Source organism: Heptranchias perlo, chromosome 9 (genome assembly GCF_035084215.1).
Source record: "Heptranchias perlo isolate sHepPer1 chromosome 9, sHepPer1.hap1, whole genome shotgun sequence".
Classification (NCBI taxonomy): Eukaryota; Metazoa; Chordata; class Chondrichthyes; order Hexanchiformes; family Hexanchidae; genus Heptranchias; species Heptranchias perlo.
In genome coordinates, this window is record NC_090333.1 from 67,891,994 (window position 1) to 67,918,888 (window position 26,895).

A 26,895-nucleotide genomic window follows, 5' to 3' on the forward strand; every position below is an offset into this window, starting at 1 on the left:
TTAGCGAGCCATCCACCAGCACAGATACTCACACCTCGGTTGGTCCCAGTAGTCAGTTAGTTGGGTTAGCACCTGGTGAGTCACCACACACAATTGAGCACGAGCAGGCACTGGTGGCAGGGACAGTTGTGGAGAGTCTGCGTCAGTGGGCGCACTCCTCTCCAGGCTCTGGTCAGCTGGACGTAGATGCTGAACCCCGGGGGCCATTCTTTAAAAGGAGAATGATCGAGGGGCAGCAGCACATTTGCGAGGTACTGGAACAGGTGTCACGCGCACTCTCCACAAAGGATGGAGGAGTCCAACTCCTGCATTAGTGGAATGGTGACACAGCCACGTGAGGGCATCTCTGAGATAGTGCCGCAGGGACGTAAGGAACTGTCTGAGAGAGTATCGCATGTAACTGCTGAAATGTCTGAGATAGTGTCGCGGGTAAGCGCGGGAATGTCTGCGATGGAGAGAAGGCTAGCCTCCATTGAGCTTCAAGCACGGCTCACAATTGAGTCCATTCAGGCCCTGACAACGGTCGTGCGGACTCAGGGTGAACAACATTCTACCGCCTTAAACAGGCTGACATACTTTAGAAGTGGCATTCCGAGGCATCACACATGTTCTCCTAACTGTTGTCCAGCAGGGCAGTAGGAGTGATGTGGGCCTGGCCCAGGAGAGGGATGATGGCGAAAAGGGACATGGAAGTGGGGACGCCACTCAAAGCGCTCCCACGTCTCACCCGTTACCCCCCTCTCAATCAGTACCCGTAATGCTGCCTCCTCTCTCCAGGTGGCCGAGTCTGCCTCTGCACAGGTGCAGATGGAGTAGTCTTTGGTGGGGCCCTCATGGGTTCCAGAACCCAGAGGGTGTAGGTCCAAAACATTTAAGCAGTCCAGCCATAGACATGAGGAACCTGCCACTACATCTACTGTAGCCACAGGGGATGCACCACGAAGAAGTGTAGGAAGAGAAAGGCTAAGGATTTGTGATCACGAAGGGGATGCACAAGGGTGTCTGACAGACGGTCATGTTTTCCATTTATATTTGGTTTATGTTAAAGTCACATTAAATGTTATCATTCTCACCACTACTGCCACGTCTTGCCCATTCTTGACTGGCTTTTGTGTTAGCGCCCTTTCATGTGCTTCACCATTTACGGCGGCACTTGATGCCACCCAGTGGGTGTATGTGTAGTTGCAGGACTGTTATGTGCAGGGTGGGGTGGAGCTGGTGTTGGCGCTGGTCTTTCCAAGTGATGTGAGGACTGGACTCTTCTCACTTTCTGATCTTTCAAGAACCGTTCACATATCAGTGACTCCCTGGCCTCACGAGCAGCCAGGTGACCCGCTGCTCTGCCCATGGGTTCGTCCTCCTCCTCCTCCGCCTCCTCCTCAATGTGGATGGTAGTTGAGGGGATGGGGCCTCCCCAACCGGTACCCCTCTCTGTTGTGCCATGTTGTGCAGGACACAACACACTACTATAATGCGTCCCACTCTATCTGGTGCATATTGAAGCACTTCCCCAGAACGATCGAGGCACCAAAATCGCAACTTCAGCAGCCCTATCACATGTTCAATTATAGACCTGGTGGCGATGTGGCTGTCATTGTATCGACGCTGTTGCTCGCTGATGGGGTTCCTCAGAGGGGTCCTGAGCCTCTGTGCAGGGGGTACCCCTTGTCACCAAGGACCCAGCCCTTAATGGTATTCAGTGCGTGGAAGAGGCCCGGGATGTTGGATTCCCTCAGATTGAACGAATTGTGGCAGCTGCCAGGGAATCTGGCACACACGTGAAGAAATCTTTTGTGGTGGTCACAAACGAGCTGAGCATTGATGGAGTGATAACCCTTTCTGTTGATGAACAGTCCTGGCTCGTGTGGAGGTGCTCAGATTGCTATATGGGTGCAATCAATTGCACCCTGTACAGGTGGGAAGCCAGCCACAGAGTGGAATCCCACTGCCCTCTCCGTCTGGCTGAGGTCATCCATAGGAAGTTGAGGTAGTGCGAGGCTCTGCTAAACAAGCCGTCGGTGATCTGCCTTATGCACTTGTGTGCAGATGACTGAGAGACCCCGGCGATATCCCCGATGGCACCCTGGAATGATCCGGAGGCAAAGAAGTTGAGGGCAGTGGTGACTTTAACAGCGACGGGTAATGAGATGCCGTCGGGCCCAGCTGGGAGCAGCTCGGCATGAAGGAGGCTGCAGATGTCTGCGACCACCTGGCGATTCACTCTCAGCCTCTGTATACACTGCTCCTCAGCGAGGTCCAGGAAGCTGAACCTCGGTCTGTAGACCCTCTGACGAGGGTAGTGCCTCCTACGACATCACTCTCTCTCTCTGTTCCCCTCTGTGCTCTTGTGCAGGTGCCTGTGGCGTGGCACTGTGTTGTGGAGATCCAAGTGGCAGAAGCGCACGCAGGGCCTGGCGAGGACGGTGATGTTGCTCCTCCTCGGATTCACTGGTGAATGCAGCCATCTCGTCCCCCATCCTGATGGTGTCAGTTTGAGGGGGTCCGAAAAGTTGGTAAATATGTGTAAACAGAACAATTCTGAGTGGCACCCAAGTATTTTCAGTCTAAACACAAAGATCTCCCAGCCAAAAGTGTGTCTGAGGGAACTGAGTGCCCTGCTGCAATAACTCACCTTTTATCCCCATCTGTCAAACAGGCCTTTAAATGTCAAAATAGCTGCCGTCTGAAACACAACTCCTTCACCATGGCGTGTTTCAAAGGTAGAGTTAAAATCCTTTCCCTGCCTCGATCAACATAAAATTAAGTACTTTAACAACTTTAACTCCCTTAATTACGGGTTTAAATATCGGCCTGCTGGCTTTAATTGCCGGCGGGACTTCTGGCTTCCTGAAGCGTGGCCAGATACATCTAGGTCAAATGCGGAAATCAGCGGGTTGGAGCCGCGATTAGTTCCTGCTCAGGATTTCTCCAATTTTCTTTGCCTCCCCCCCACCCCGCCCCCAATGCACCTGGACTTGGCTTTTAAATTTGAGCCCAATGTGTGCAAGATTGGTGGCATTTAAAATTGTATATCATTGCACTCATTTTGGTTTTCTAGCTGAACTAACACAAGTTGCAAATGCCAACTCCCCATCAGGCAGCAGCCAGTGCAACAGTGCTAAATTAAATTCCCCCTCTCTCCATCCAGTGCTGTTTGCACCATTAGTATCTTCTTTCAAAATCTCAAAATATACTTTAAACTCAGCCTGGTAGATGGAAACAGGGATACAGTCATTCCACACAAATTAAAGCCTACCACTAGCTATTAAATATTTTGGTCATTTTCACAGGACACATTTTATCAGTTTGGAATAAAAAAATGTTCTGTTCAATTTACGTGTTTTCGAACACCATGCCCCCGCAACATAAGTATTTATTCGAGAATGTAGAGCGCTGTCAGTTTTTGTGAGGTTGGCTTTTTTTTAAATCAGGCAGCGGATGTTTAATTATTTCTTGAGAATACTAATGCATCCCCAGACAGCCCCTCTGCTAATCTCTTGGTGTTTGAAAGCATTACTCAGACCTGGGATGTCAGGACATGAAGGGCAGTAAGGCAGACCCACGGAGGCACACATGATTCTGCTAAATCTTTATTGGAAAAGCAATGGCACCATCAAGTGAAACAGAACATTAGACTCATTTACTATCTTATATAATATGAAACTTTCCCATTGCTGTTCCAGGTATTTTCGCTGTAAATTTGGGGTACTTGACCATCCTGTGTGTTTTTGTTAAATGCCTGACAAACTACTTAGATAATATGGAGATGGCATCACGCTAACTTTCCACAAAACAAATGTTCATTTTTTTCAAAAATATTGTGGTTAGATTGTATTTTGAAGAAATTTTGCCGAAAATACAACATTTTTAGATTAACTTTCTCCTGTCCCCTTTGGGCATCAGCAACATCCAATGTATTTTTCATTTTTGCACCCCAAAAAACCTCACACAAACAAAATCTGTAAAATGCATTGTAACGTCTAGACTCAAGCATCGTTTTAAAGTGTTGAAAAGTGTTTCAATTCTTCAGACACATAAAAATATCCCAAGTAACATTTGCATCATCCTCTGCTAAATTTTGTTTGAAATTAGGGCTTTTAAGTTTCAGATAAGTGATACTGGTTTCCAAGGTGTTCTTGTGAAAGCTTTGATCATTTATGTTGGCATCAGTAATCCATGTTTTCCAACTACTGTGATTTGTGGTGAAATTTAACAAAACGAAAGCTGAAAACCATTAAGACAAAATAATTAAATGAGATGAGAATACCTCTGCCCTACAGTGACTCTGTGGGTAAGTGTACTGCATGGGAGTGCATTGAGCCATATGAATCAGGAAAGTCCCAATTTGATCCCCGGTCTACATTGAGCTAGTTGGGGTAGTGCTGGAGGTTACATAATGGTCTTTGGTATTCCCAAGGTAGAGGAGGAGGAAACCTAACTCAGCTAAACATTCCAGCAGCCTCTACTGGAAACATAACTCTGGAGAAAGCGTGTAATCCACCAGTTGTGAAGCGCTTTGGTGCACCGAGGATGTGAAAGGCGCTATATAAATGCAAGTTCTTTCCTTCGAAATGGAGTGAAAACAGGATGAGGCTTGGCCACGATGACATTCTATAGTAAAATACTCCACTGACATTCACGCAACGAATGGCCACTGGGGCAAGGTACAGGAGGGCCCAACAAGAGTGGCCTCCTTCAGCAAAGTTCTTTTTCCAGAAAAGACTTGAGGGATTACAAAACATGCATTTATAAGAATATAGCTTTTACAAGCATAGCTGGTGGTAGGGGTCGGAGGAGGGGGGGGGGGGGGTTAGAAAGAGAAGGAAGTTGAATAAATATTGCACTGGTTTAACTTCCAGTAATAGTTAGATTTCAGTCTAGGTAGCAGTGTATGTCACAATGAGGCAATGTCCATAATCCCAAACAGGAGCAAACATTCTTTTTTGATGAGTGCAATATTATTATGCATTTTAAAGTGCTATTCAATTTAAGAGGTCCCATCTGTCTTATAAAACTGTTTTGCCAGCGTACAGAATTTCACAACCATGTGGTAGGTAAGAATTTGGGAAAACAAACTATAAAATTTATTGTAAAAAAGGCAGTTTTATAAAGTGGATAAACAACAGGTTGCAGGGTACACAGGAATTTTGTGCATTTGGTAATTATTTAAAAGCTTACTTAACTCTTTCTAACTGCAGTCGCATTGCTCCCATCAGAACAAAAAGAAATTGGAGTGGAAACGCATAGTGCCCTGCCTGTTTTACGGATGCTAAACGGGCACCTAAACCTTCAGTATGGTGGGCAGGAAGTGCATGCTCATTATGAGCTGGAAGTGCGCCTGTCGCCATATTGGTATGAACAACAAAATAGGTGTCCAGGGCCCAGGCCTGAAACAGGTGTTAGGTCACTTGGGCCTAACCAGCGGTCCTTAAAGGGACCACTGCAGGCCACCACCAAAAATATAAGTTTTTAAAAATACACAAATTTCTACCAGATTATGTTCTCCTCCATATCATGACTGATAATGGTGATATTGTAAATGAAAATAAGGAAGTGGCGGACATGTTAAATAATTACTTTGTGTCAGTATTTATAGTAAAGAGGTTAGAATGCCGGACGCTCCAAAGAAACTAATTTTAAATAAGAGATGGGGACTCACCATAATTAACATAAGCAAATGAACAGTAATGAAGAAAATAATGGCACTAAAAAGTGACAAACCCCCAGGACCAGATGGTTTCCATCCCAGGGTTTTAAAGGAAGTAGGTGAGAACATTGCAGAAGTTCTAACTAGGAGTAGGTGAGAACATTGCAGAAGTTCTAACTATAATCTTCCAAAGTGCTCTCAATTTAGGAACCATTCCTTTAGATTGGAAAATTGCATATGTCACTCTGCTATTTAAGAAAGGTGAGAGAGGGAAACCAGGGAATTATAGACCAGTTAGCCTAACATCTGTTGTCGAGAAATTACTAGAGTCTATTATTAAGGATAGGGTGACTGAACACCTTGAAAATTTTCAGCTGATCAGAGAGAGCCAACATGGATTTGTAGAGGGTAGGTCATGTCTAACGAACCTGATTGAATTTTTTGAAGAGGTGACTAAAATAGTTGGACAGGAGAATGTCTATGGATGTTGTTTATATGGACTTCCAGAAGGCACTCGATAAAGTCTCTCATAAGCGACTGTTAGCTAAAGTTGAAGCTCATGGAAATGATGGCAAATTATTGACCTTGTTAGGAAATTGGCTGAGTGGCAGGAGACAAGAGTAGGGATAGTGGGCAGGTACTCAAATTGGCAGGATGTGACTAGTGGTGTCCCACAGGGATCTGTGTTGGGGCTTTAACTATTCACTGTATTTATTAACGACTAAGGTGATGGGATAGAGAGCCACATATCCAAATTTGCTGATGACACAAAGATAGGCAGCGTTGTAAGCAGTGTAGATGGAAGCATAAAATTACAGAGAGATATTAATAGATTAAGTGAATGGGCAAAACTTGGCAAATAGATTTCAATGAAGGCAAGTGTGAAGTCATCCACTTTGGATCTAAAAAGGATCAGAATACTTTCTAAATGGTGAAAAGCTCGAAACAGTGGCGGTCCAAAGAGACTTAGGGGTCTATGTACATCTATCATTAAAATGTCATTGACTGGTACGGAAAATAATCAAAAAGGCTAATGGAATGCTGGCCTTTATATCTAGAGAACTGGAATACAAGGGGGTAGAAGTTACGCTACAGCTATACAAAGCCCTGGTTAGACCACACTTGGAGTACTGTGTTCAATTCTGGGCATTGCACCTTAGGAAGGATATATTGGCCTTGGAGGAAGTGCAGTGTAGATTTACTGCAATGATACCTGGACTCCAAGGGTTAAATTACAAGGAGCGATTACACAAACTAGGGTTGTATTCCCTGAAATTTAGAAGATTGAGGGGTGATTTGATCGAAGTTTTCAAGATATTAAGGGGAACTGATAGGGTAGATAGAGAGAAACCATTTCCACTAGTTGGGGAGTCTAAAAATTAAAGCCAGGACTTTCAGGTGTGAAATTAGGAAATACTTCTACATGCAAAGGGTGGTAAATGTTTGGCACTTTCTTCCACAAACAGCAGTTGATGCTAGCTCAATTGTTAATTTTAAATCTGAGATTGATAGATTTTGATAACCAAAGGTATTAAGGGATATGGAGTTAGGTCACAGATCAACCATTAAATGGCAGAACAGGAGGGGCTAAATGGACTTCTCCTGTTCCTATGATCCTGGATACAGAGCACATGGTTTATGTATTACTAATACAGAACCCTATAAAAATAATCCAACGCCCTCACTACTTTCCACAACTTCCAAAATACGGTATGTTGAAAGATATGGAAAGTAAACTTACTGTCCACTGACTATAATGTGGAAGGCCGATTAGAATCATGATCGTGAATGACATTTGCTTGCGAGTATTGCCTAGAGGGCAAATTTCACCTGTGCTGTCTGTGGCATCTGGGAGAAAAAGATGAGAACTAACCAGGGGCATCTCTTGGGGAAGCACTAAAGAGCGGCTCTTAGTGGGCTGATGAAGAAAGGTGGGAAAAGGAAACGTCCGTAATTCTCTGCAAGGATGAGTGCACTGGTGATCCAGCTCGACCTGTCCTCAGAGCATCCCATTTATTAGGCTCAGTCAAGACTTGTTTAATGCAGATGAGGGTACGAGGATGCAACTGCCTTGCTGGTCCAGCATAACCCAATCATTTTCCAAAATGTACCACATATTTTTGAATTTTTATTGCCACCTGTTTGACACAAATATTACATCATGTGTTTTCTTAAAAAATAATGAAACATTAATGGCTTTCTTCTTCTAGCCTGGCACTTTTTGAAGAAACATTCTTCCCAATAAAATGATCTGCCAATTCACGAAGTGCTTTGTAACGATGGGATATTGAATTCTTCATCGTTTTGGGCATTTCTGCATATCTGGGGAGATTCAATGAAAGACACAGATCACCACTATATATAATCGCCAAAGCAATCGCGTAAAATATCCACCCTCAAATTTAAAAGACTGGCGTTCCAACAACTTGAAAAATGTTTCAGCACTTACGTCTGGTCAAACTCATCAGGCTGAAAACAAGCATCCCAACCAAAGTCTCTGGGTCCCCGAGGATCCACTATTTTGCCCTAGGTAACAGAAAAGATATCAGACATTTAGGTTAAAAAAAAATCATTATTTTCCAATCTGTGTACTCCCTTCCCATTCACAATTCCCCACTGCAGTCTGTTGCCATCCATAAGCTTTGCCTCTGTCAAGAAGGCCGGATGGTTCACCGCTGTTATAATTGCACTAAGATCATTTCTACCATCTCGCCAATTTATCCCTTCCTTCCCCCAGAGATCGCGTCACCAAAGCTCATACTTATAAAATCTGCTCCCAAGCAGGGATGGGCAGTCCCAGCATCAGAGTCTATACTTTGTTAGGTGAAAGGAGAAAAACCATTCCCTTACATTTTGAAACCTTCCACCGCCCCCATCTCCCTTCTCACCTGAAGCCAGTAATTCATAACAGGATGTAGTTCAGTATGTGGCAGTAGCACCTCACCTCTAGGTGTGGATATGCACACCTCAACTGCACCCCGTCCTCAGTCAGCACCCACGCGTGCACGCTTCCAGCTGGTATTGATTAATAGGAATCAGAAGCAGGAAACCTTTCTGCTATCTCTCCACCCCACCCACTCCCAGCCAACGCTAATTATAGTGTATCCTCATTCCCAAACGCAGCTTAAAATGGCTAACAGACCAGGGGCTTTCTTGGCCAGTGTGTTTTTAAATACCACTCCACAAATTGCATTAACCTACTAAGCTATAGATTGCTTTCAGTCTTATCCCTTTTCACAGTTTCAAACGAAGAGTGATCAACATGTGAAATGGACTTCTGGGTAGGGCAGCGGAGGCAAAACCTCTGAAATTATTCAACAAACAACTGGATGCCACAGTGGAGACACTGTCGGGTCTTTATGGATGGGTGAACCAAGATGGGCTGAATGGCCTTCTGCATCCATATTTATCTTGGGCTACCCACACAATTTCTCTCACGGGTAAAGTATCAAAACCAGCAAACTAGCTGCATATCTGACAGAGTTGGTGGAAGACAAAGGCCTTCATCAGTTGTAACCATTGCACAATGTAATCATTTTCATTGACCTTAAAGTTCACACAGTTGGTCGAAGTAGTTTTAAAAACTACTTAATTTTCTTCTCTAGTCTTACTGGGCATTATCAAAATTGGAGATCTTTCGCTTGGGGCTAAAAGGATTAAATTATGAGGACGGGTTGCATAGACTAGGCTTGTATTCCCTTGAGTATAGAAGATTAAGGGGTGATCTAATTGAAGTGTTTAAGATGATTAAAGGATTTTATAGGGTAGAGAGAGAGAAACTATTTCCTCTCTGACTATCGCCAGAAGAAAGATCTTTGCAGGATTGATACACAAATTGAACTGTTGATGTCAATATGGTAACATCAAAAGGATTTTAAAAAGTGAAATATCATCACTTTCAAATCCAACTACCTTTGGAAAGTATTTAGCTCAGCCCTGACCTTGAAGGGCACTTCTACCCGAAATATAATTGTCAAAAAGGAGGAAGGTCTCTTGCTCCTACAGTTTGCATTCATTTGCTGGTATTGATATTTCACTCCGTGGAATATTAACTGAGGAAAACTATCTGGGCACAATTACACCACCATCTCTCAAAAGGGAGAGGAAAATGGGGTCAATTTTCCTCTTCAGCCCTGGGATGCAGGAGCTCGCAGGGTGGCAGCCTTATCACAAAGTTGGGCAGATGGTGCTCATGGTTTTCTGCCCGTTCTTTTAGTCCTACCAAGTTCTTGATGCCAATATATACCCCAATGACTCCTAACTCCAAGTAAGTACCACATGGAAGCAAAATCCACAGGGTTAGGAACTACAGCCCATTCACTCATTACTGACTGATAAGCGCCCTGGTTTTGCACGTGTTTTTGTGGGAAGGGGGATGGGGTCACTCTCATGCACAGCTCCTTTATTAATACATACGAGAGTTTTCCCACGAAATAGCTTCACTGCGTCTTTCGGGTTTCCTGTGCTGTATGCAAAGGTACAGAGGGCATACGCTGATTTGTCTTCAAAGCCTGCCAACATCTTATATAAACCTGGAATGAGAAACACAAGAGTGGTACAAATTAGCAGCTGTTGTATTTTAAAAAAAATATACACTGAAAGAACCTCAGCAAACGTAGTTGAAACGTTAACTCTGTTTCTTTCTCCACAGATGCTGCCTGACTTGCTGAGTATTTCCAGCATTTTCTGTTCTTATCTCAGTAAAAGTAGGATGTTCTGTTGAGTTATAACCCATGACCAGCCTTCTTTCTACAGCTGGAGGGTAGGATCTCCTCTGCTGCAGGTTTCTTTACGGCAAGGGCCAATATTGCTGTGTGACCGAATGACAAAAGATGTTTTTGTTTTTTCTCCTCCTTCCTATTTTTAATATTTAATAGAGGTGTTCAAAATTATGAGGGGTTTTGATAGAGTAGGTAGGGAGAAACTGTTACCATTGGCAGGGGGATTGGTAACCAGAGGACACAGATTTAAGATAACTGGCAAAAGAAATCCAGGGGGGAGACGAGGGGAATTTTTTTTTTAATGCAGCGAGTTGTTATGATCTGGAATGCACTGCCTGAAAGGGTGGTGGAAGCAGATTCAATAATAACTTTCAAAAGGGAATTGGATAAATATTTAAAAAGGAAAACCTTGCAGGGCAATGGGAAATGAGCAAAGGGAGTGGAACTAATTGGATAGCTTTCAGAGTGCTGGCACAGGCACGACAGGCTGAATGGCCTCCTTCTGTGGTGTATGATTTAAGAACATAAGAAATAGGAGCAGGAGTAGGCCAAACGGCCCCTCGAGCCTGCTCCGCCATTCAATAAGATCATGGCTGATCTGATCCTAACCTCAAATTTAAATTCATGTCCAATTTCCTGCCTGCTCCCCATAACCCCTAATTCCCTTTACTTCTAGGAAACTGTCTATTTCTGTTTTAAATTTATTTAATGATGTAGCTTCCACAGCTTCCTGGGGCAGCAAATTCCACAGACCTACTACCCTCTGAGTGAAGAAGTTTCTCCTCATCTCAGTTTTGAAAGAGCAGCCCCTTATTCTAAGATTATGCCCCCTAGTTCGAGTTTCACCCATCCTTGGGAACATCCTTACCGCATCCACCCGATCAAGCCCCTTCACAATCTTATATGTTTCAATAAGATCGCCTCTCGTTCTTCTGACCTCCAATGAGTAGAGTCCCAATCTACTCAACCTCTCCTCATAAGTCCGCCCCCTCATCCCTGGGATTAACCGAGTGAACCTTCTTTGTACTGCCTCGAGAGCAAGTATGTCTTTTCTTAAGTATGGACACCAAAACTGTATGCAGTATTCCAGGTGCGGTCTCACCAATACCTTATATAACTGCAGCAATACTTCCCCATTTTTATATTCTATCCCCCTAGCAATAAAAGCTAACATTCTGTTGGCCTTCTTGATCACCTGCTGCACCTGCATACTAACTTTTTGATTTTCTTGCACTAGGACCCCCAGATCACTTTGTACTGCAGTACTTTCCAGTTTCTCACCATTAAGATAATAACTTGCTCTCTGATTTTTCCTGCCAAAGTGCATAACCTCACATTTTCCAATATTGTATTGTATCTGCCAAATCTCCGCCCACTCACCCAGCCTGTCTATATCCCCTTGTAGGTTGTTGATGTCCTCCTCACTCTCTACTTTCCCTCCCATCTTTGTATCATCTGCAAACTTTGATATGTTACACTCGGTCCCCTCTTCCAAATCGTTAATATAGATTGTAAAGAGTTGGGGACCCAGCACCGACCCCTGTGGAACACCACTGGCTACTGGTTGCCAGTCCGAGAATGAACCATTTATCCCAACTCTCTGCTTCCTGTTAGATAACCAATCCTCCACCCATGCCAGAATATTACCCTCAATCCAGTGATTCTTTATCTTGAGCAATAATCTTTTATGTGGCACCTTGTCGAATGCCTTCTGGAAGTCTAAATACACTACGTCCACTGGTTTCCCTTTATCCACCCTGTATGTTATGTCCTCAAAGAACTCAAGCAAATTTGTCAGACATGACTTCCCCTTCATAAAGCCATGCTGACTTTGTCCTATTAAATTATGTTTATCCAAATGTTCTGCTACTGTCTCCTTAATAATAGACTCCAAAATTTTACCCACCACAGATGTTAGGCTAACTGGTCGATAATTTCCAGCCTTCTGCCTATTACCCTTTTTAAATAAGGGTGTTACATTAGCAGTTTTCCAATCTGCCGGGACCTTTGCCGAGTCCAGAGAATTTTGGAAAATTATTGCCAAAGCATCCACAATCCCTACTGCCACTTCCCTCAAGACCCTGGGATGTAAGCCATCAGGTCCAGGGGATTTATCCGCCTTGAGTCCCATTAATTTACTGTGTACCGATTCCTTAGTGATTTTAATCGTATTAAGCTCCTCCCCCCCTAGAGCCCCCTGTTTGTCCAGTGTTGGGATATTCTTAGTGTCCTCTACCATAAAGACTGAAACAAAATATTCGTTCAGCATTTTTGCCATCTTCATGTTTCCCACCATTAATTTCCCGGTCTCATCCTCTAAGGGACCTACGTTTGCCTTAGCTACCTTTTTTCTTTTTATATAACTATAGAAACTCTTGCTATCTGTTTTTATATTTTTTGCTAATTTATTTTCATAATCTATCTTCCCTTTCTTAATCAATCCTTTCGTTACTTTTTGCTGTCTTTTGAAGACTTCCCAATCTTCTATCCTCCCACTAATTTTGGCTACCTTATATGTCCTTGTTTTTAGTCGGATACTATCCTTAATTTCTTTACTTATCCACGGATGGCTGTCATTTCTTTTACACCCTTTTTTCCTCAGTGGAATATATATTTTTTGAAAGTTGTAAAATAACTCCTTAAATGAACACCACTGCTCATGTACCGTCTTACCCTTTAATCTATTTTCCCAGTCCACTTTAATCAATTCCGCTCTCATACCATCATAGTCTCCTTTATTTTATTTATTTGTCTTCTCTCGTTTTCACGCACAGTACTCGGTCCAAAAGGTGCGGACCAGCGACCTGCTCCCAAGCTCCTGATTCTTTTGTGCCCATCGATATTGTCCTCTTTCCCTGTAATAGTTCATAGTGCACGTTTGGCATATCCCTCAACATCACAACTGAAAACTCATCGCCTAACCATTCCATAAAGCAGCGCATTGGATCAGCACTGTGTCACCATTTTATTTTCACAGTGAAGTCACTGCTCCAGAGCACGACTGACTCCCCCATTTTCTCACTGCCCCCCTGGCGAGATGGAAGTGCTTCATTTAGTAGCTTGGCCAAATGTAGGGAAAACTCACCCAATGTAGACAAGCTGACAACTGATACTGGGATTCAAGCTCGAGGGGCTGAATGGCCTACTCCTGTTCCTATGTTCTTAACTTATGACTGTGCATTAAAACAGAACAGTGAAGAGCAAGTGTTTAAATGTTATAATCTTTAGAAGCCCAGTGCGAGACCAGAAGGTCATGGCTTCTCGTACCAGGAGTCAGTCATTTAAATCCACCTCAATTACTTCCCCATCAGTATGTGGGAACTGTGCCAATCCATTGCCAGAGGAAAGATTGAGAGCGGCTGATGCACTCGGCATGAATCACACCTCTTGCCAGCTGTTATGGAGCGGCATGGCTGGCAATTATGGAACGCACCATCTCCCTCCTGGTAGGAGGAAGATGTGTGCTGGCAAATTGTCTGGAAATAAAAACAGGGGAGGGAGAAAGGAGAAACTCGAAAACAAACCACTATCCATCAATATATTTTAGCCACATACCACCATATACAGGAGTATACAGACTTTCCTGTAGTACAAAATCTCACTGGGGTTTTCAAGTGGCAGAAAACATAAAATATATACACTTATAAAGCCACAGTTTTCAAATGATTGAGGGATTTACATAAAATAACCAATGAAATCTCTACCTTCTCGTCACTCCCAGATATCAATAATCTACTGTACAAGTCGCCAAAGGCTTTTCATTTACATCTTCTACTCAATACCTTTTTGTCATTTTTATGACCGATAAACTTGCTACTTCTTTATGCCACATTGCTCATCCTATACTCAGCCCTGTCCGCCGACAATCTCCAGCAATGAACACAAAAATCTTCAAATTAAAACGCATCTTCCACACGAAAAAAATGAAAACTGCACGTGGTAGACAGGGACTAATGGATAACTTTGGAGCAGCCAGGGGTAGTAATACAATCAGGGGGCTGAGGGAGGTCAAAATTGACAAAAATTTTAAATCTGACCGCTCAGATTAGATTACAAACTGTAATCATCGCACCTCTAAACACTATCCAGGTTTAATTCTGTGCCTGGATTATGTTTGAGTCAGTACCACCTCCCAGCATGCACCACTTTCTTGCTCTTCGATTTTCACACAGGATTAGCAACTACGACATCACCACTTTTTGGGTTTACTGAGAGTTAATCGACCCTTCATTACCAGGAAGCTCACTTCCCATCCCACCCTAATAGCACAGAAACCTGCTGAATGTGTAGTTTCCCAATGGGGTTTACTGGATAAAGACCAGGAGCGGGAACTCTGTCTGATTCTGTTCTTCTCCCTAGCCTAGGGGGCTGAGGCACACACACACTAAAATGCAACACAATTAAATTAGGTAACATATATACATGATGCATTTCACTCTTGCATTGAGCCCCTCTCAATTACCATGGTTATTAATATCACTGCGTCACCATCATGTATTGCCTTCTACCCATTAGTACATGCTTGTACAAGTTACAGAAAATTAAGGCTTTTAACGATTGTCGTCAAGCCCTAAAATTACTAACCTTCTGGGTGCAACTTTTCCAGGAACCATTTTCTAGAAGGAGGGGAAGGAAAAAAAGTTTGTTATTTAGAAATTACAAACGAGACACATGGAGTTGGAAGTCACCGGCCCCAAACTGTCAAAATTCAGACCCGTTTCAAGTACTGCAGCTCCCCTCACACTAAATCCTACAGCTTCAACAAAGAAAATGGAACCCGCTGTCCTTTTGGAGGCCCACTTGCCCATTTTGCATAGGTGACCTGAAACTTGCCTGCGTTACCGTGCAGTCAAACCCTTGTTCCCATTCACGTAGGGTCAGGTTTTGTTCCCTCCCATTTCTCCCTCTCCTGACCGACGCTGGGTTACAATTAGGGGTTGCTGGGACAATTGGAGCTTTCATGACTGAGAGTGATAGATTTCTGTTAGGTATGGGTATCAAGAGTTATGGATGCTAAGGCAGGTAAATGGAGTTGAGGTACAGATAAGCCACGATCTAAACGAATGGTGGAGCAGGCTCGAGGGGTTGAATAACCTACTCCTTTTCCTCACGGTGCCCAATAGTTAGACTTTTTCCTGCACCCTTCAGCTCAAAAATGTTTTGCCCTGTGAGTTGCTGGAAGTGTGAGCTGATAACAGGGCATCTGGGACCTTAGTGAACAGCAGGACCAATAGTGTAACTCCGTAACCAATGAGATTAATGGATTGAGAAATAAACGGAGGAAGGACTGAGAAAGAGGGTGAATTGGAGTGGGTGAATTTAATGTCAAATCAGGGACAGAAAGAGAATGAAGGGAGGGAAAGAAAGATTGGATTAAGAAGAGAAAAAAAGATAAAGGGAAAGAAAAAAAATTAAATTTTTAAAAAATTGACATTTTTAAAATCTCCAACAACAATTGAAGGAATGAGACTCTAAAATTTTAATTGTTCACTTTCTGGGCAACAGAGGTTGATTGGCAGTCATTAACATTTATCACGTCATTAAAAGGGTACTTACCCTAAGTGCCAGACTGAACTTCCCGTGGTGAGTTTAATGGGCAATTAATGTGCACATGCAGCAACTTCATGAAACTCACTGGGGGGAGGGGGGGGGAGGTTTAAGGGTGAGATGCTGTTTTTGCGAAGCTAACGGCTTGAGTGAGACTATTTGTGCCGATTCACAATTCAGGAGGTATCTCTTCCTTGCTACAAATGACTGGCCGATTTGCACATTAATAATCGTGCGCATCATTCAGACGCTGTTATTTTCTCAGCAAATTCTGGCCCAATGTCTTTTTTGAGTATTGACAATATTTTATTAAGTGATCGAGTCCCAAGCAATTTTAAACTAATTCTCCTGCAACTGGTATCAGTAAAAGTGACCATGAAGCTCTTTGTCATAAAAACTCAACTGGTTCACTAATGTTCTTAGGAAAGGAAGGTTGTGGGTTCAAACCCCTCTTCAGGACTCAAGCATAGAATCTAGGCTGACGCTGCAGAGCAGTACAGAGTGTTGCAATGTCAATGTGCCGTCTTTCAGATGAGTTGCTAAATTAAGCTCTCATCCGCTGTTTCAGGTTAACATAAAAGATCCCATTACACTATTTAAAGAGCAGAGAAATTCTCCAGATGGCCTAGCCAGAATTATGTCTTACACACCACCACCACCAAAACAGATCATAGTGGGATTTATCTCATTTGCTGTTTGTGGAACCTTCTTGTGCACATATTTAGCAGCAATCTTTGCCTACATGACAACACTTCAGTGGCTGTGCAGTGCTTTGGGATGTCCTGAAGCACCATTTATAAAGGTGCAAGTTTTTAAAAAAAACTTCTTTATTTCCTGGTTTGCCCACCCTTCTCATCTACACCTGGCTCTTTATGTAGATTTCTTAACCTTTAAAGACTCAGAAAAAGTTGACTACGATTTGCTGAACACGATGATTCAACAGCTATTTATTTTAAATCTGAATGTCAGATTCAGGGCAGTGTTAGAAAGAAACTACTTCAAAAGAACTTTGAGCCACATTTTATGATACAAAGAAAAGGTATAATGAGACTGATGGTGTAACACCAATGAGAAATTTTTTAAAATTAATTTTTCAATTGTGCCAAATTTTAAGCAAATTGTTCAAAATTATAGTCTACAATTGACACTTACAGGAAAACTTGCAAATCTCAAAATAAAAGCAGAAAATGCTAGAAAATACACAGCAGGTCGGTCAGCCTCTGTCGAGAGAGGTCAAGTTACGATGTTGCGGATGTGTCCTGATGATGAGAACTGAAGGCCACAGATGCTGCCTGACCTGCTGATGGTTCGTTTTCAGTTTGTCAACATGATAATTCATACCAGGGCCTCGATGGTGCACTTGAGCTGATCGCAATCCTTCCACCTGGGTTTAAATCCAATCCAAAAATGGACAGCAGGGAACACGCTTACTTCTCATCTGGCTGCAAGGGTTCTAAGTGATGTTGTTCGGATGTTCTCAGAAACGATTAGACTTGTCCATAAGTAGAACCATAGAAGTTTACAGTACAGAAGGAAGCCATTCAGGGAACACCACCACCTGCACGTTCCCCTCCAAGTCACACATCATCCCGATTTGGAAATATATCGTCGTTCCTTCATCGTCGCTGGGTCAAAATCCTGGAACTCCCTTCCTAACAGCACTGTAGGAGAACCTTCACCACACGGACTGCAGCGGTTCAAGAAGGCAGCTCACCACCACCTTCTCAAGGGCAATTAGGGATGGGCAATAAATGCCGGCCTCGCCAGCGACGCCCACATCCCATGAACGAATAAAAAAAGCCCATTGAATTTTTTTGCTTGGGTAATCCAAAACGATCCCACTGCCCTGCTCTCTCTCCGTGGCCCTGTATCATCATCTGCTTCAAATATTTATCCATATTTTCCCCTTAAAAGATGCAATGGTCAACTAATCTCTGTGACAAAGTATTCCATGCTCCTATAAATCTCTGCACTAAAAAAAAATTCTCTTAACTCCTCTCCGCACTCTGATGACAATTTTAAATTGATGACCCCTTGTGACTGACCCTCCAACCACAGGAAATTGTCTTTCTCTATTCACCCTATCAAAACACTTAATGATTTTAAATCTCCTTAACCTTCTCTGCTCGAGCAGATTAGTCCCAGTATCCAAAGTCTCTGGTTCATGACTATTGTTCTCCATCCCTGGTATCATCCTGGTGAATCTGTATCTATGACTTTAATGTCCTTTCTATAATAGGGCAACCAAAACTGCATACTGTACTCCAACTATGACAGAACCATTACCGTATACAATTTTACCATTACCTCTTTGCTCTATACCCAAATTATAAAACCCAAAATGCTATTGCCCTTTTTATGGCTTTATCCACCTGCACTTGAGGGTTCTCTATTCATCCACAAACTTCAAACTTTTTTCTACTGACTGCATATTTCCAGTCCGTGTTTTTTTTCCAAACTATATTACCTCACAGTTTTCTGCATTAAATTGCATTTGCCACTTTTGAACCTATCCTACTAACCCTTACTTCTCGTCTAGCTGTAAGGGAGTTTCTTGCTGTCAGTTTGGATTGGATTTAAACCTGCTACTTTTGCGCTGTCAGCAAATGTGGACCCAGCACTGACTCCCGGATATACCAGAGTAACATCTTTTAGCTGTAACTTTGTTTCCTGTCCAGCATGCAACTTTCTATCCATGCTGCTACATCTCTCATATATTACACTTCAATTTTTGTAACAAACCTCATGAGGCAACTTATTGAACATCTTTTGATAATCCATATACATTACAACCATTGCATTCACTTTATCTAGTCAATCACTTCTTCCAAAAATATATAAAATCTCTCAAACATAACTTGCTTTTAACAAATTCATATTCCTTGATTATCCCTTGCATCTCTAAATGCTTAATCTTGAATTATTGATTCTAAGAATTTGCCTACAACTGATATTAGATTAACTGGTCCACAGTTACTCGATTTATTGGTTTACTTTTAATAAAAGGGCTGACCATTTCCTTCTTTATTATTTGCTAGCCCTTTTCATGTTCCTTTTAGCCCTTCTAATCTCCCTTAGCCCTACACATTCTATATTCCTCATGATTTCCTTTAGTATTGTTAGCCCTGGTTTTATCCTATGCCTTTAAGTTTCAGTTTAGTTTAGTTCAAAACAGATTGACCATTTAGCACAATCTCACTTTAAAACACGGTTGGGTGATGAGAACAATGGAAACATCAAACTGGTGGAGGGGAGGTGATCGTCCGAAGTTAAGGCACAAGACTGGGGCAAAGCAGAGCAGAGGGAGCTTTACTCAGCATCCAACCCATACAATACCTGACCTAATGATGCTGAATGCAAGAAATGTAAAAGTGCTCCACCCCACAATGTTAACATCCCTTATCTCTCATGAGCATATAAATCCACCAAAAAAGTTTTATTGAAAAAAAAATTCATTCTTGGGATGTGGGAATCGCTGGCAAGGCCAGCATTTATTGCCCAACCTTAGTTGCCCTTGAGAAGGAGGTGGTGAGCCGCCTTCTTGAAAGACTGCAGTCCACGTGGTGAATGTACTGATTGAAATTCCAATTGTACAAGAAAGAAGTTGCATTTCTATCTTTTTTTTTATTCGTTCATGGGATGTGGATGTCGCTGGCAAGGCCAGCATTTATTGCCCATCCCTAATTGCCCTTGAGAAGGTGGTGGTGAGCCGCCTTCTTGAACCGCTGCAGTCCGTGTGGTGAAGGTTCTCCCACAGTGCTGTTAGGAAGGGAGTTCCAGGATTTTGACCCAGCGTCGATGAAGGAACGGCGATAAATTTCCAAGTCGGGATGGTGTGTGACTTGGAGGGGAACGTGCAGATGGTGTTGTTCCCATGTGCCTGCTGCTCTTGTCCTTCCAGGTGGTAAAGGTCACGGGTTTGGGAGGTGCTGTCAAAGAAGCCTTGGTGAGTTGCTGCAGTGCATCCTGTGGATGGTACACACTGCAGCCACTGTGCGCCAGTGATGAAGGGAGTGAATGTTTAGGGTGGTGGATGGGGTGCCAATCAAGTGGGCTGCTTTGTCCTGGATGGTGTCGAGCTTCTTGTGTTGTTGGAGCTGCACTCATCCAGGCAAGTGGAGAGTATTCCATCACACTCCTGACTTGTGCCTTGTAGATGGAGGAATGGCTTTGGGGAGTCAGGAGGTGAATCACTCGCTGCAGAATACCCAGCCTCTGACCTGCTTTTGTAGCCATAGTATTTATAAGGCTGGTCCAGTTAAGTTTCTGGTCAATGGTGATCCCCAGGATGTTGATGGTGGAGGATTTGGCAATGGTAATGCCGTTGAATGTCAAGGGGAGGTGGTTAGATTCTCTCGTTGGAGATGGTCATTGCCTGGCGTGATTGTTATTTGCCACTTATCAGCCCAAGCCTGGATGTTATCCAGGTCTTGCTGCATGTGGGCACAGACTGCTTCATTATCGGAGGGGTTGCAAATGGAACGGAACACTGTGCAATCATCAGCGAACATCCCCATTTCTGATGTTATAATGGAGGGAAGGTCATTGATGAAGCAGCTGAAGATGGATGGGCCTAGGACATTGCCCTGAGGAATTCCTGCAGTAATGTCCTGGGGCTGAGATGATATTGGGAGGAGGCCGAGATGGATCATCCACTCTGCACTTCTGGCTGAAGATGGTTGCAAACGCTTCAGCCTTGTCTTTTGCACTGACATGCTGCACTCTGCAATCATTGAGGATGGGGATGTTCACAGAGCCTCCTCTTCCCGTTAGTTGTTTAATTGTCCACCACCATTCATGACTGGATGTGGCAGGATTGCAGAGCTTTGATCTGATCCATTGGTTGTGGACTCGCTTAGCTCTGTTTATAGCATGTTGCTACCTCTGTTTAGCATGCATGTAGTCCTGAGTTGTAGCTTCACCAGGTTGGCACCTCTTTTAGGTACGCCTGGTGCTGCTCCTGGCATGCTCTTCTGCACTCCTCATTGAACCAGGGTTGATCCCCTGGCTTGTTGGTAATGGTAGAGTGAGGAATATGCCGGGCCATGAGGTTACAGATTGTGCTGGAATATGATTCTGCTGCTGATGATGGCCCACAGTACCTCATGGATGCCCAGTTTTGAGCTGCTAGATCTGTTCTGAATCCATCCCATTTAGCACGGTGGTAGTGCCACACAACACATTGGATGGTGTCCTCAGTGCGAAGTCAGGACTTCATCTCCACAAGGACTGTGCAGTGGTCACTCCTACCAATACTGTCATGGAGAGATGCATCTGCGACTGGTAGACTGGTGAGGATGAGGTCAAGTAGGTTTTTCCCTCGTGTTAGTTCGCTCACCACCTGCCGCAGGCCCAGTCTGGCAGCTATGTCCTTCAGGACTCGGCCAGCTCGGTCAGTACTGATGCTACTGAGCCACTCTTGGTGATGGACATTGAAGTCCCCCACCCAGAGTACATTCTGTACCCTTGCTACCCTCAGTGCTTCCTCCAAGTGGTGCTCAACATGGAGGAGAACTGATTCATCAGTTGAGGGAGGGCGGTAGGTGGTAATCAGCAGAAGGTTTCCTTGCCCACGTTTGACCTGATGCCATGAGATTTCATGGGGTCCGGAGTCAATGTTAAGGACTCCCAGGTCCACTCCCTCCTGACTGTATATCACTGTACTGCCACCTCTGGAGGGTCTGTCCTGCCTGTGGGACAGGACATACCCCGGGATGGTGATGGAAGAGTCTGGGACACGCCTTTCATGACCCCAGGACGTCCCAAAGCACTTTATAGCCAATTAAGTACTTTTGAAGTGTAATCACTGTTGTAATGTAAGAAACACAGCAGTCTATTTTCTCACAAAACAGCAATGAGATAACAACCAGATAAGCTGCTTTTTAGCGATGGATAAATATTGGCCAGGACACCAGGGAGAACTCCCCTGCATTTGTTCGAATAGTGCCAGGGATCTTTTATGTTCAGCTGAGAGGGCAGAACGAGCATCCGAAATACGGCACCTCCGAAAGTACAGCACTCCCTCAGTGCTGCAGTGGAGAGTCAGCCTAGATTATGTGCTCAGGTCTCTGGAGTGGGACTTGAACCAACAATCTTCTGACTCAGAGGCAAGAGTGCTACTACTGAGCCAAGGCCGACATACCGAAGCCTTCAAACTACACAGCATTCTGTGCTTAGTCTGAAATTGAGTTTAGAAAGTGCTGTCAAATTGAACATTAAACATTTGAGAATTTCTTAAATAAAAAAATCCTTGATTCCTATACTAAAAACATGGGACAGTCCATGGAAACTTCTGTGATAATGTGGAAGTGATTTTAAACCCCAAGAACTGATGGGTTGGGGGCGGGTGGGAGTTGAAAATATTTATTTTTTGGGTCCCGACCGCAAGCCGGCTTTATTTCCGGGTTTAATGTCGGTGTGTAAAAGTACAGGCTTCCCACTGGGAAGCAAAGTCCGAAAATTTTGCGATTGCCACCCAAAAAAAAAACTATTTTCAACTCCCTCCCGCCCCACTCGTTCTTGGGGTTTAAAATTACCCCCATGATCTTGGTGAGTAAGGTCAGCCCGTGACAGGTGTCACTGGGGCCACTAGATCCAGCCCGACAGTAGCACTCTCAGGCTCAGTCAGGACCACCCAATTTAGAAGGGCGAGAAAAAAAAGTACATTTCCTAATAACGATCAAAAACTACAAGCCCGACCCTCATCCCTGACTTTGACTTTCCGAGTGTGAACACCCTATTTATTTTGGAAGGGTGGTGATAATTTCATTCCAGGCTTGGTAAACACATTTCTATTCTTGCATAGCTGCGGGTAAAAATAGCATCAGAACTTAAATCCTGATTTTAAAAATGAGAAATACAGATGCCACTTTATACAATATATAATATATTTCTTACAAGCACAAAGAAAAGCATAAACCCAAGTAGTACTCCCTGGGTGCTTGGTCTGTGGAACGATCCAGATACTTTACAGGATGTTTGGAATGGTTCACGGTTGCTAGCCATGAATCATAGAATGGTTACAGCTCAGAAGGAGGCCATTCAGCCCATCGAGCCAGTGCCAGCTGTTGGTAAGAGCAACCCAGTTAGTCCCATTCCCCCGCTCTTACCTGGAGCTCTGCAAATTTTTTCCTTTCAAGTATTTATCCAATTCCTTTTTGAAAGCCACAATTGAATCTGCTTCCACCACCCTTTCAGGCCGTGCATTCCAGATCAAAACTATTCGCTACATAAAAATGTTTATCCTCACATACCCTTTGGTTCTTTTGCCAATCACCGTAAATCTGTATCCTTCGGTTCTTGACCCTTCTGCATATGGGAACAACTTCTCTTTATTTACTTTATCTAAACCCTTCATGATTTTGAACACTTATTAAATCTGCTCTAAGGAGAACAACCCCAGCTTCTCCTGTCTGTCCACGTGACTTAAGTCCTAATCCCTGGAACCATTCTAGTAAATCTTTTCTGCACCCAAAGGCCTTCACATCCTTCCTAAAGTGCAGAGCCCAGAATTGGTCACAATACTCCAGCTGTGGCCGAACCAGTTTTCAATAAAGATTCAACATAACTTCCTTGCTTTTGTACTCTATGCCTCTATTTATAAAGCCCAAGATACTGTATGCTTTTTAAACCGTTTTCTCAACCTGTCCTGTCACCTGCAAAGATTTGTGTACATATACTCCCAGGTCTCGGTGTTCCTGCACCCCCTTTAGAATTGTACCATTTCATTTATATTGCCTCTCCTCGTTCCTTCTGCCAATATATACCACTTTGCACTTCTCTTAAATTTCATCTGCCATGTGTCCGCCCATTCCACCAGCCTGTCGATATCCTCTTGAAATCTATTACTATCCTCCTCACTGCTTACTACACTTCCAAGTTTTGGGTCATCTGCAAATTTTGAAATTGTGCCTTGTACACCCAAATCCAAGTCATTAATATACATCAAGAAAAGCAGTGGTCCTAGTACTGACCCCTAGGGAACACCACTGTACACCTTCCTCCAGTCTGAAAGACTACCGTTCACCACTACTCTGTTTCCTGTCACTTAGCCAATTTCGTATCTGTGCTGCCCCTTTTATTCCTGGGCTTGTCAGCAAAATTGAAGCCCATTATGTGGCAGTTTACCAAATGCCTTTTGATACACAACATCAACCGCACTGCCCTCATCAAAAAACTCAAACAAGTTAGTTAAACATGATTTACCTTTAACAAATCTGTGCTGACTTTCCTTTATTAATCCACACCTGTTCAAATGACTATTAATTTTGTCCCAGGTTATCGTTTCTAAACGTTTCCCCACCACCGAGGTTAAACTGACTGACCTATGGTTGCCGGTATTATCTTTACTCCCTTTTTCGAACAAGGGTGTAACATTTGCAATTCTCCAGTCCTCTGGCACCATCCCCGTATCTAAGGTCGATTGGAAGATTATGGCCAGTACATCCGCAATTTCCACCCTTACTTCCCTCAGTAACCTAGGATACAGCCCATCGGACCGGGTAACTTATCTACTTTAAGCACAGCTAGCCTTTCTAGTACCTCCTCTATGAATTTTTAGCCCGTCCAGTATCTCAACCACCTCCCCTTTTACTGTGACTTTGGCAGCATCTTCTTCTTTGGTAAAGACAGATGCAAAGTACTCATTTAGTACCTCAGCCATGCCCTCTGCCTCCATGCATAGATCTCCTTTTTGGTTCCTAATCGACCCCACCCCTCCTTTTACAACTTGTTTTCTATTTATATGCCTGTAGAAGACTTTTGGATTCCCTCATGTTAGCCCCCAGTCTATTCTCATGCTCTTTCTTTGCCCCTCTTATTTCCTTTATCATTTTTCCTCTGAACTTTCTACATTCAGCCTGGTTCTCATTTGTATTATCAACCTGACATCTGTCATACGCCCCCTTTTTCTGCTTCAGCTTACTCTCTATTTCTTTCGTCATCCAGGGAGCTCTAGCTTTCGTTGCCCTACCTTTTCCCCTCGTGGGAATGTACCTAGTCTGTACTCGAACCATCTCCTCTTGAAAGGCCGCCCATTGTTTGATTACAATTTTGCCTGCCAATCTTTGATTCCAATTTATTCGGGCCAGATCCGATCTCAACCCACTGAAATTGGCCCTCCTTCAATTAAGTATTTTTTACTCTAGATTGCTCCTTGTCCTTTTCCATAACTAATCTGAACCTTATGATACTATGATCACTGTTCCCTAAATGTTCCCCCACTGACAATGACACTTGCTCCACTTGACCCACCTCATTCCCCAGAACCAGATCCAGCAATGCCTCCTTCCTCATTGGTCCAGAAACATACTGATCAAGAAAGTTCTCCTGAACACACTTCAGAAATTCCTCCCCCTCTTTGCCTTGAATCTGAACTGTGGTAAAATGTGAACTATAATGAAATCAGCCTTAACACTTCCAACGCCATAGGAGATTTCAATTGGCCAGTAGAGCAGGAATTTTGAGACACTAGCATAGAGAATGATGAGGATCAACTGTTTAAGTGACTGGGTGTCACCGTTCTTTTACCTCTGGGATGTGCTTGTGAATCGAAGGCAGATTCTTGGAATGGGGTCTCCTTTCTCAGACTACTATAAAGATCCTAAATTCCTGCCGAACACTAGTCCACATAATAAAATGGGCAAAATCCCAGCATTAATTTTGGAAATTCACAGAGAGGTCACAAGGCAGCGGGTGTGGAAAATGGATATGCGACATTAATGCGGTAAGTAGAGGGTGCTCTTTTGAAATTGAGGCAGTGTACAGATTTACCCGGTTATATTTGATTTGGAGGTTCGTAATATAGACAGACACTGGATGGAAATAGAAGTGACAAAAGATAACTAACCATTATTATGGCCTTCCTTATTCTTTGAATGTTTAACTTTCGGATACATGTAGAATTTGTGTTATGTGGGTTGCAGAGGAAGCATCATTAAGGGACACTGTCCCTTGAAGAACTTTGTACCCTTGTTCTGCCATATTGGTCAGGTGATCTTCCTGAACATGATACAAGGCCTCGTTGTTAATTTCAATTTGACCAAAGGGGACAATTTATGAGTAACATCACAAGCAGTGCTTCACACACCCACATCAAAATTTAACTGTTTGAAACAGTTTAGAAAATAAACAGGGAAACTATTCCAAGAAGAATTCTTAAATATAGGTTTGACAAGAGCGATTTGCATATTGACTCACGAGAGGGCCAAGCGTGAGCAGAATAGGTTGTGACATTTCCTCCTCAGTGTGCTGCCCTGCCAAAGAATAACACATGGGTGTTGCGCTCCACTGTCTAGTTCACTGCTTAGTGATGGGCTTACCCACAGATTTGTTTCCATTTGAAAAAAATGCTTGGATTGGTGTAACCCTTTAGTTCTATCATCATAGAAAGCTGTACCTCTGTGCACATTAACAGTTGACAGGGGGCAACATATAAAGCTCAGCATCAACCAGAGAACATAGATTGAAGGTGATTGGCAAAAGAACCAAAGGCGACATGAGGAAAAACTTTATACAGCGAGTGGTTATGATCTGGAATGCATTGCCTGAGGGGGTGGTGGAGGCAGATTCAATTAGGACTTTCCAAAGAGAACTGGATAAGTACGTGAAGGGAAAAATATTTGCAGGGCTACAGAGATAGGGCGGGGGAGTGGGACTAGCTGGATTGCTCTTGGAGAGCCAGCATGGACTCGACAGGCCGAATGGCCTCCTTCCATGCTGTAACCATTCTATGATCATGATTTCCTGAGATGAGTTAAACACAAATTTGGCAAAATTCGATCGATGGAATCTAGAACAACAGGAATTTAGGAACCTTACTGCAGTCGGAGAAAGGAGACCTCCATCCCATGAATCAGTTTTAGATTTGCATGTACACCCCAGAGGTAAAAGAACAGTGACACCCAGTCCCTTAAACAGTTGATCATCATTCTCTATGCTAGTGCCTGAAACTGGAGTCTAGTTACTACTCTACCAATATAT

The 26,895-nt window shown here is 43.4% G+C and overlaps 1 protein-coding gene across 1 annotated transcript in view; it reads right to left on the reverse strand.

Annotated features, from left to right (window-relative positions):
• Positions 1-7,762: 7,762 nt before the first annotated feature.
• The window catches only part of itpa (inosine triphosphatase (nucleoside triphosphate pyrophosphatase)), a 31,336-nt gene continuing 12,203 nt past the window's right edge, over positions 7,763-26,895 (reverse strand). The window contains exons 5-8 of the mRNA XM_067990704.1: positions 14,953-14,984; positions 10,064-10,179; positions 8,097-8,173; positions 7,763-7,969 (exon numbers count right to left, since the gene is read on the reverse strand). Coding sequence (XP_067846805.1) covers positions 7,837-7,969; positions 8,097-8,173; positions 10,064-10,179; positions 14,953-14,984 — 358 coding nt within the window. The 3' untranslated portion in view covers positions 7,763-7,836. The remainder of the gene's footprint in view (positions 7,970-8,096; positions 8,174-10,063; positions 10,180-14,952; positions 14,985-26,895) is intronic.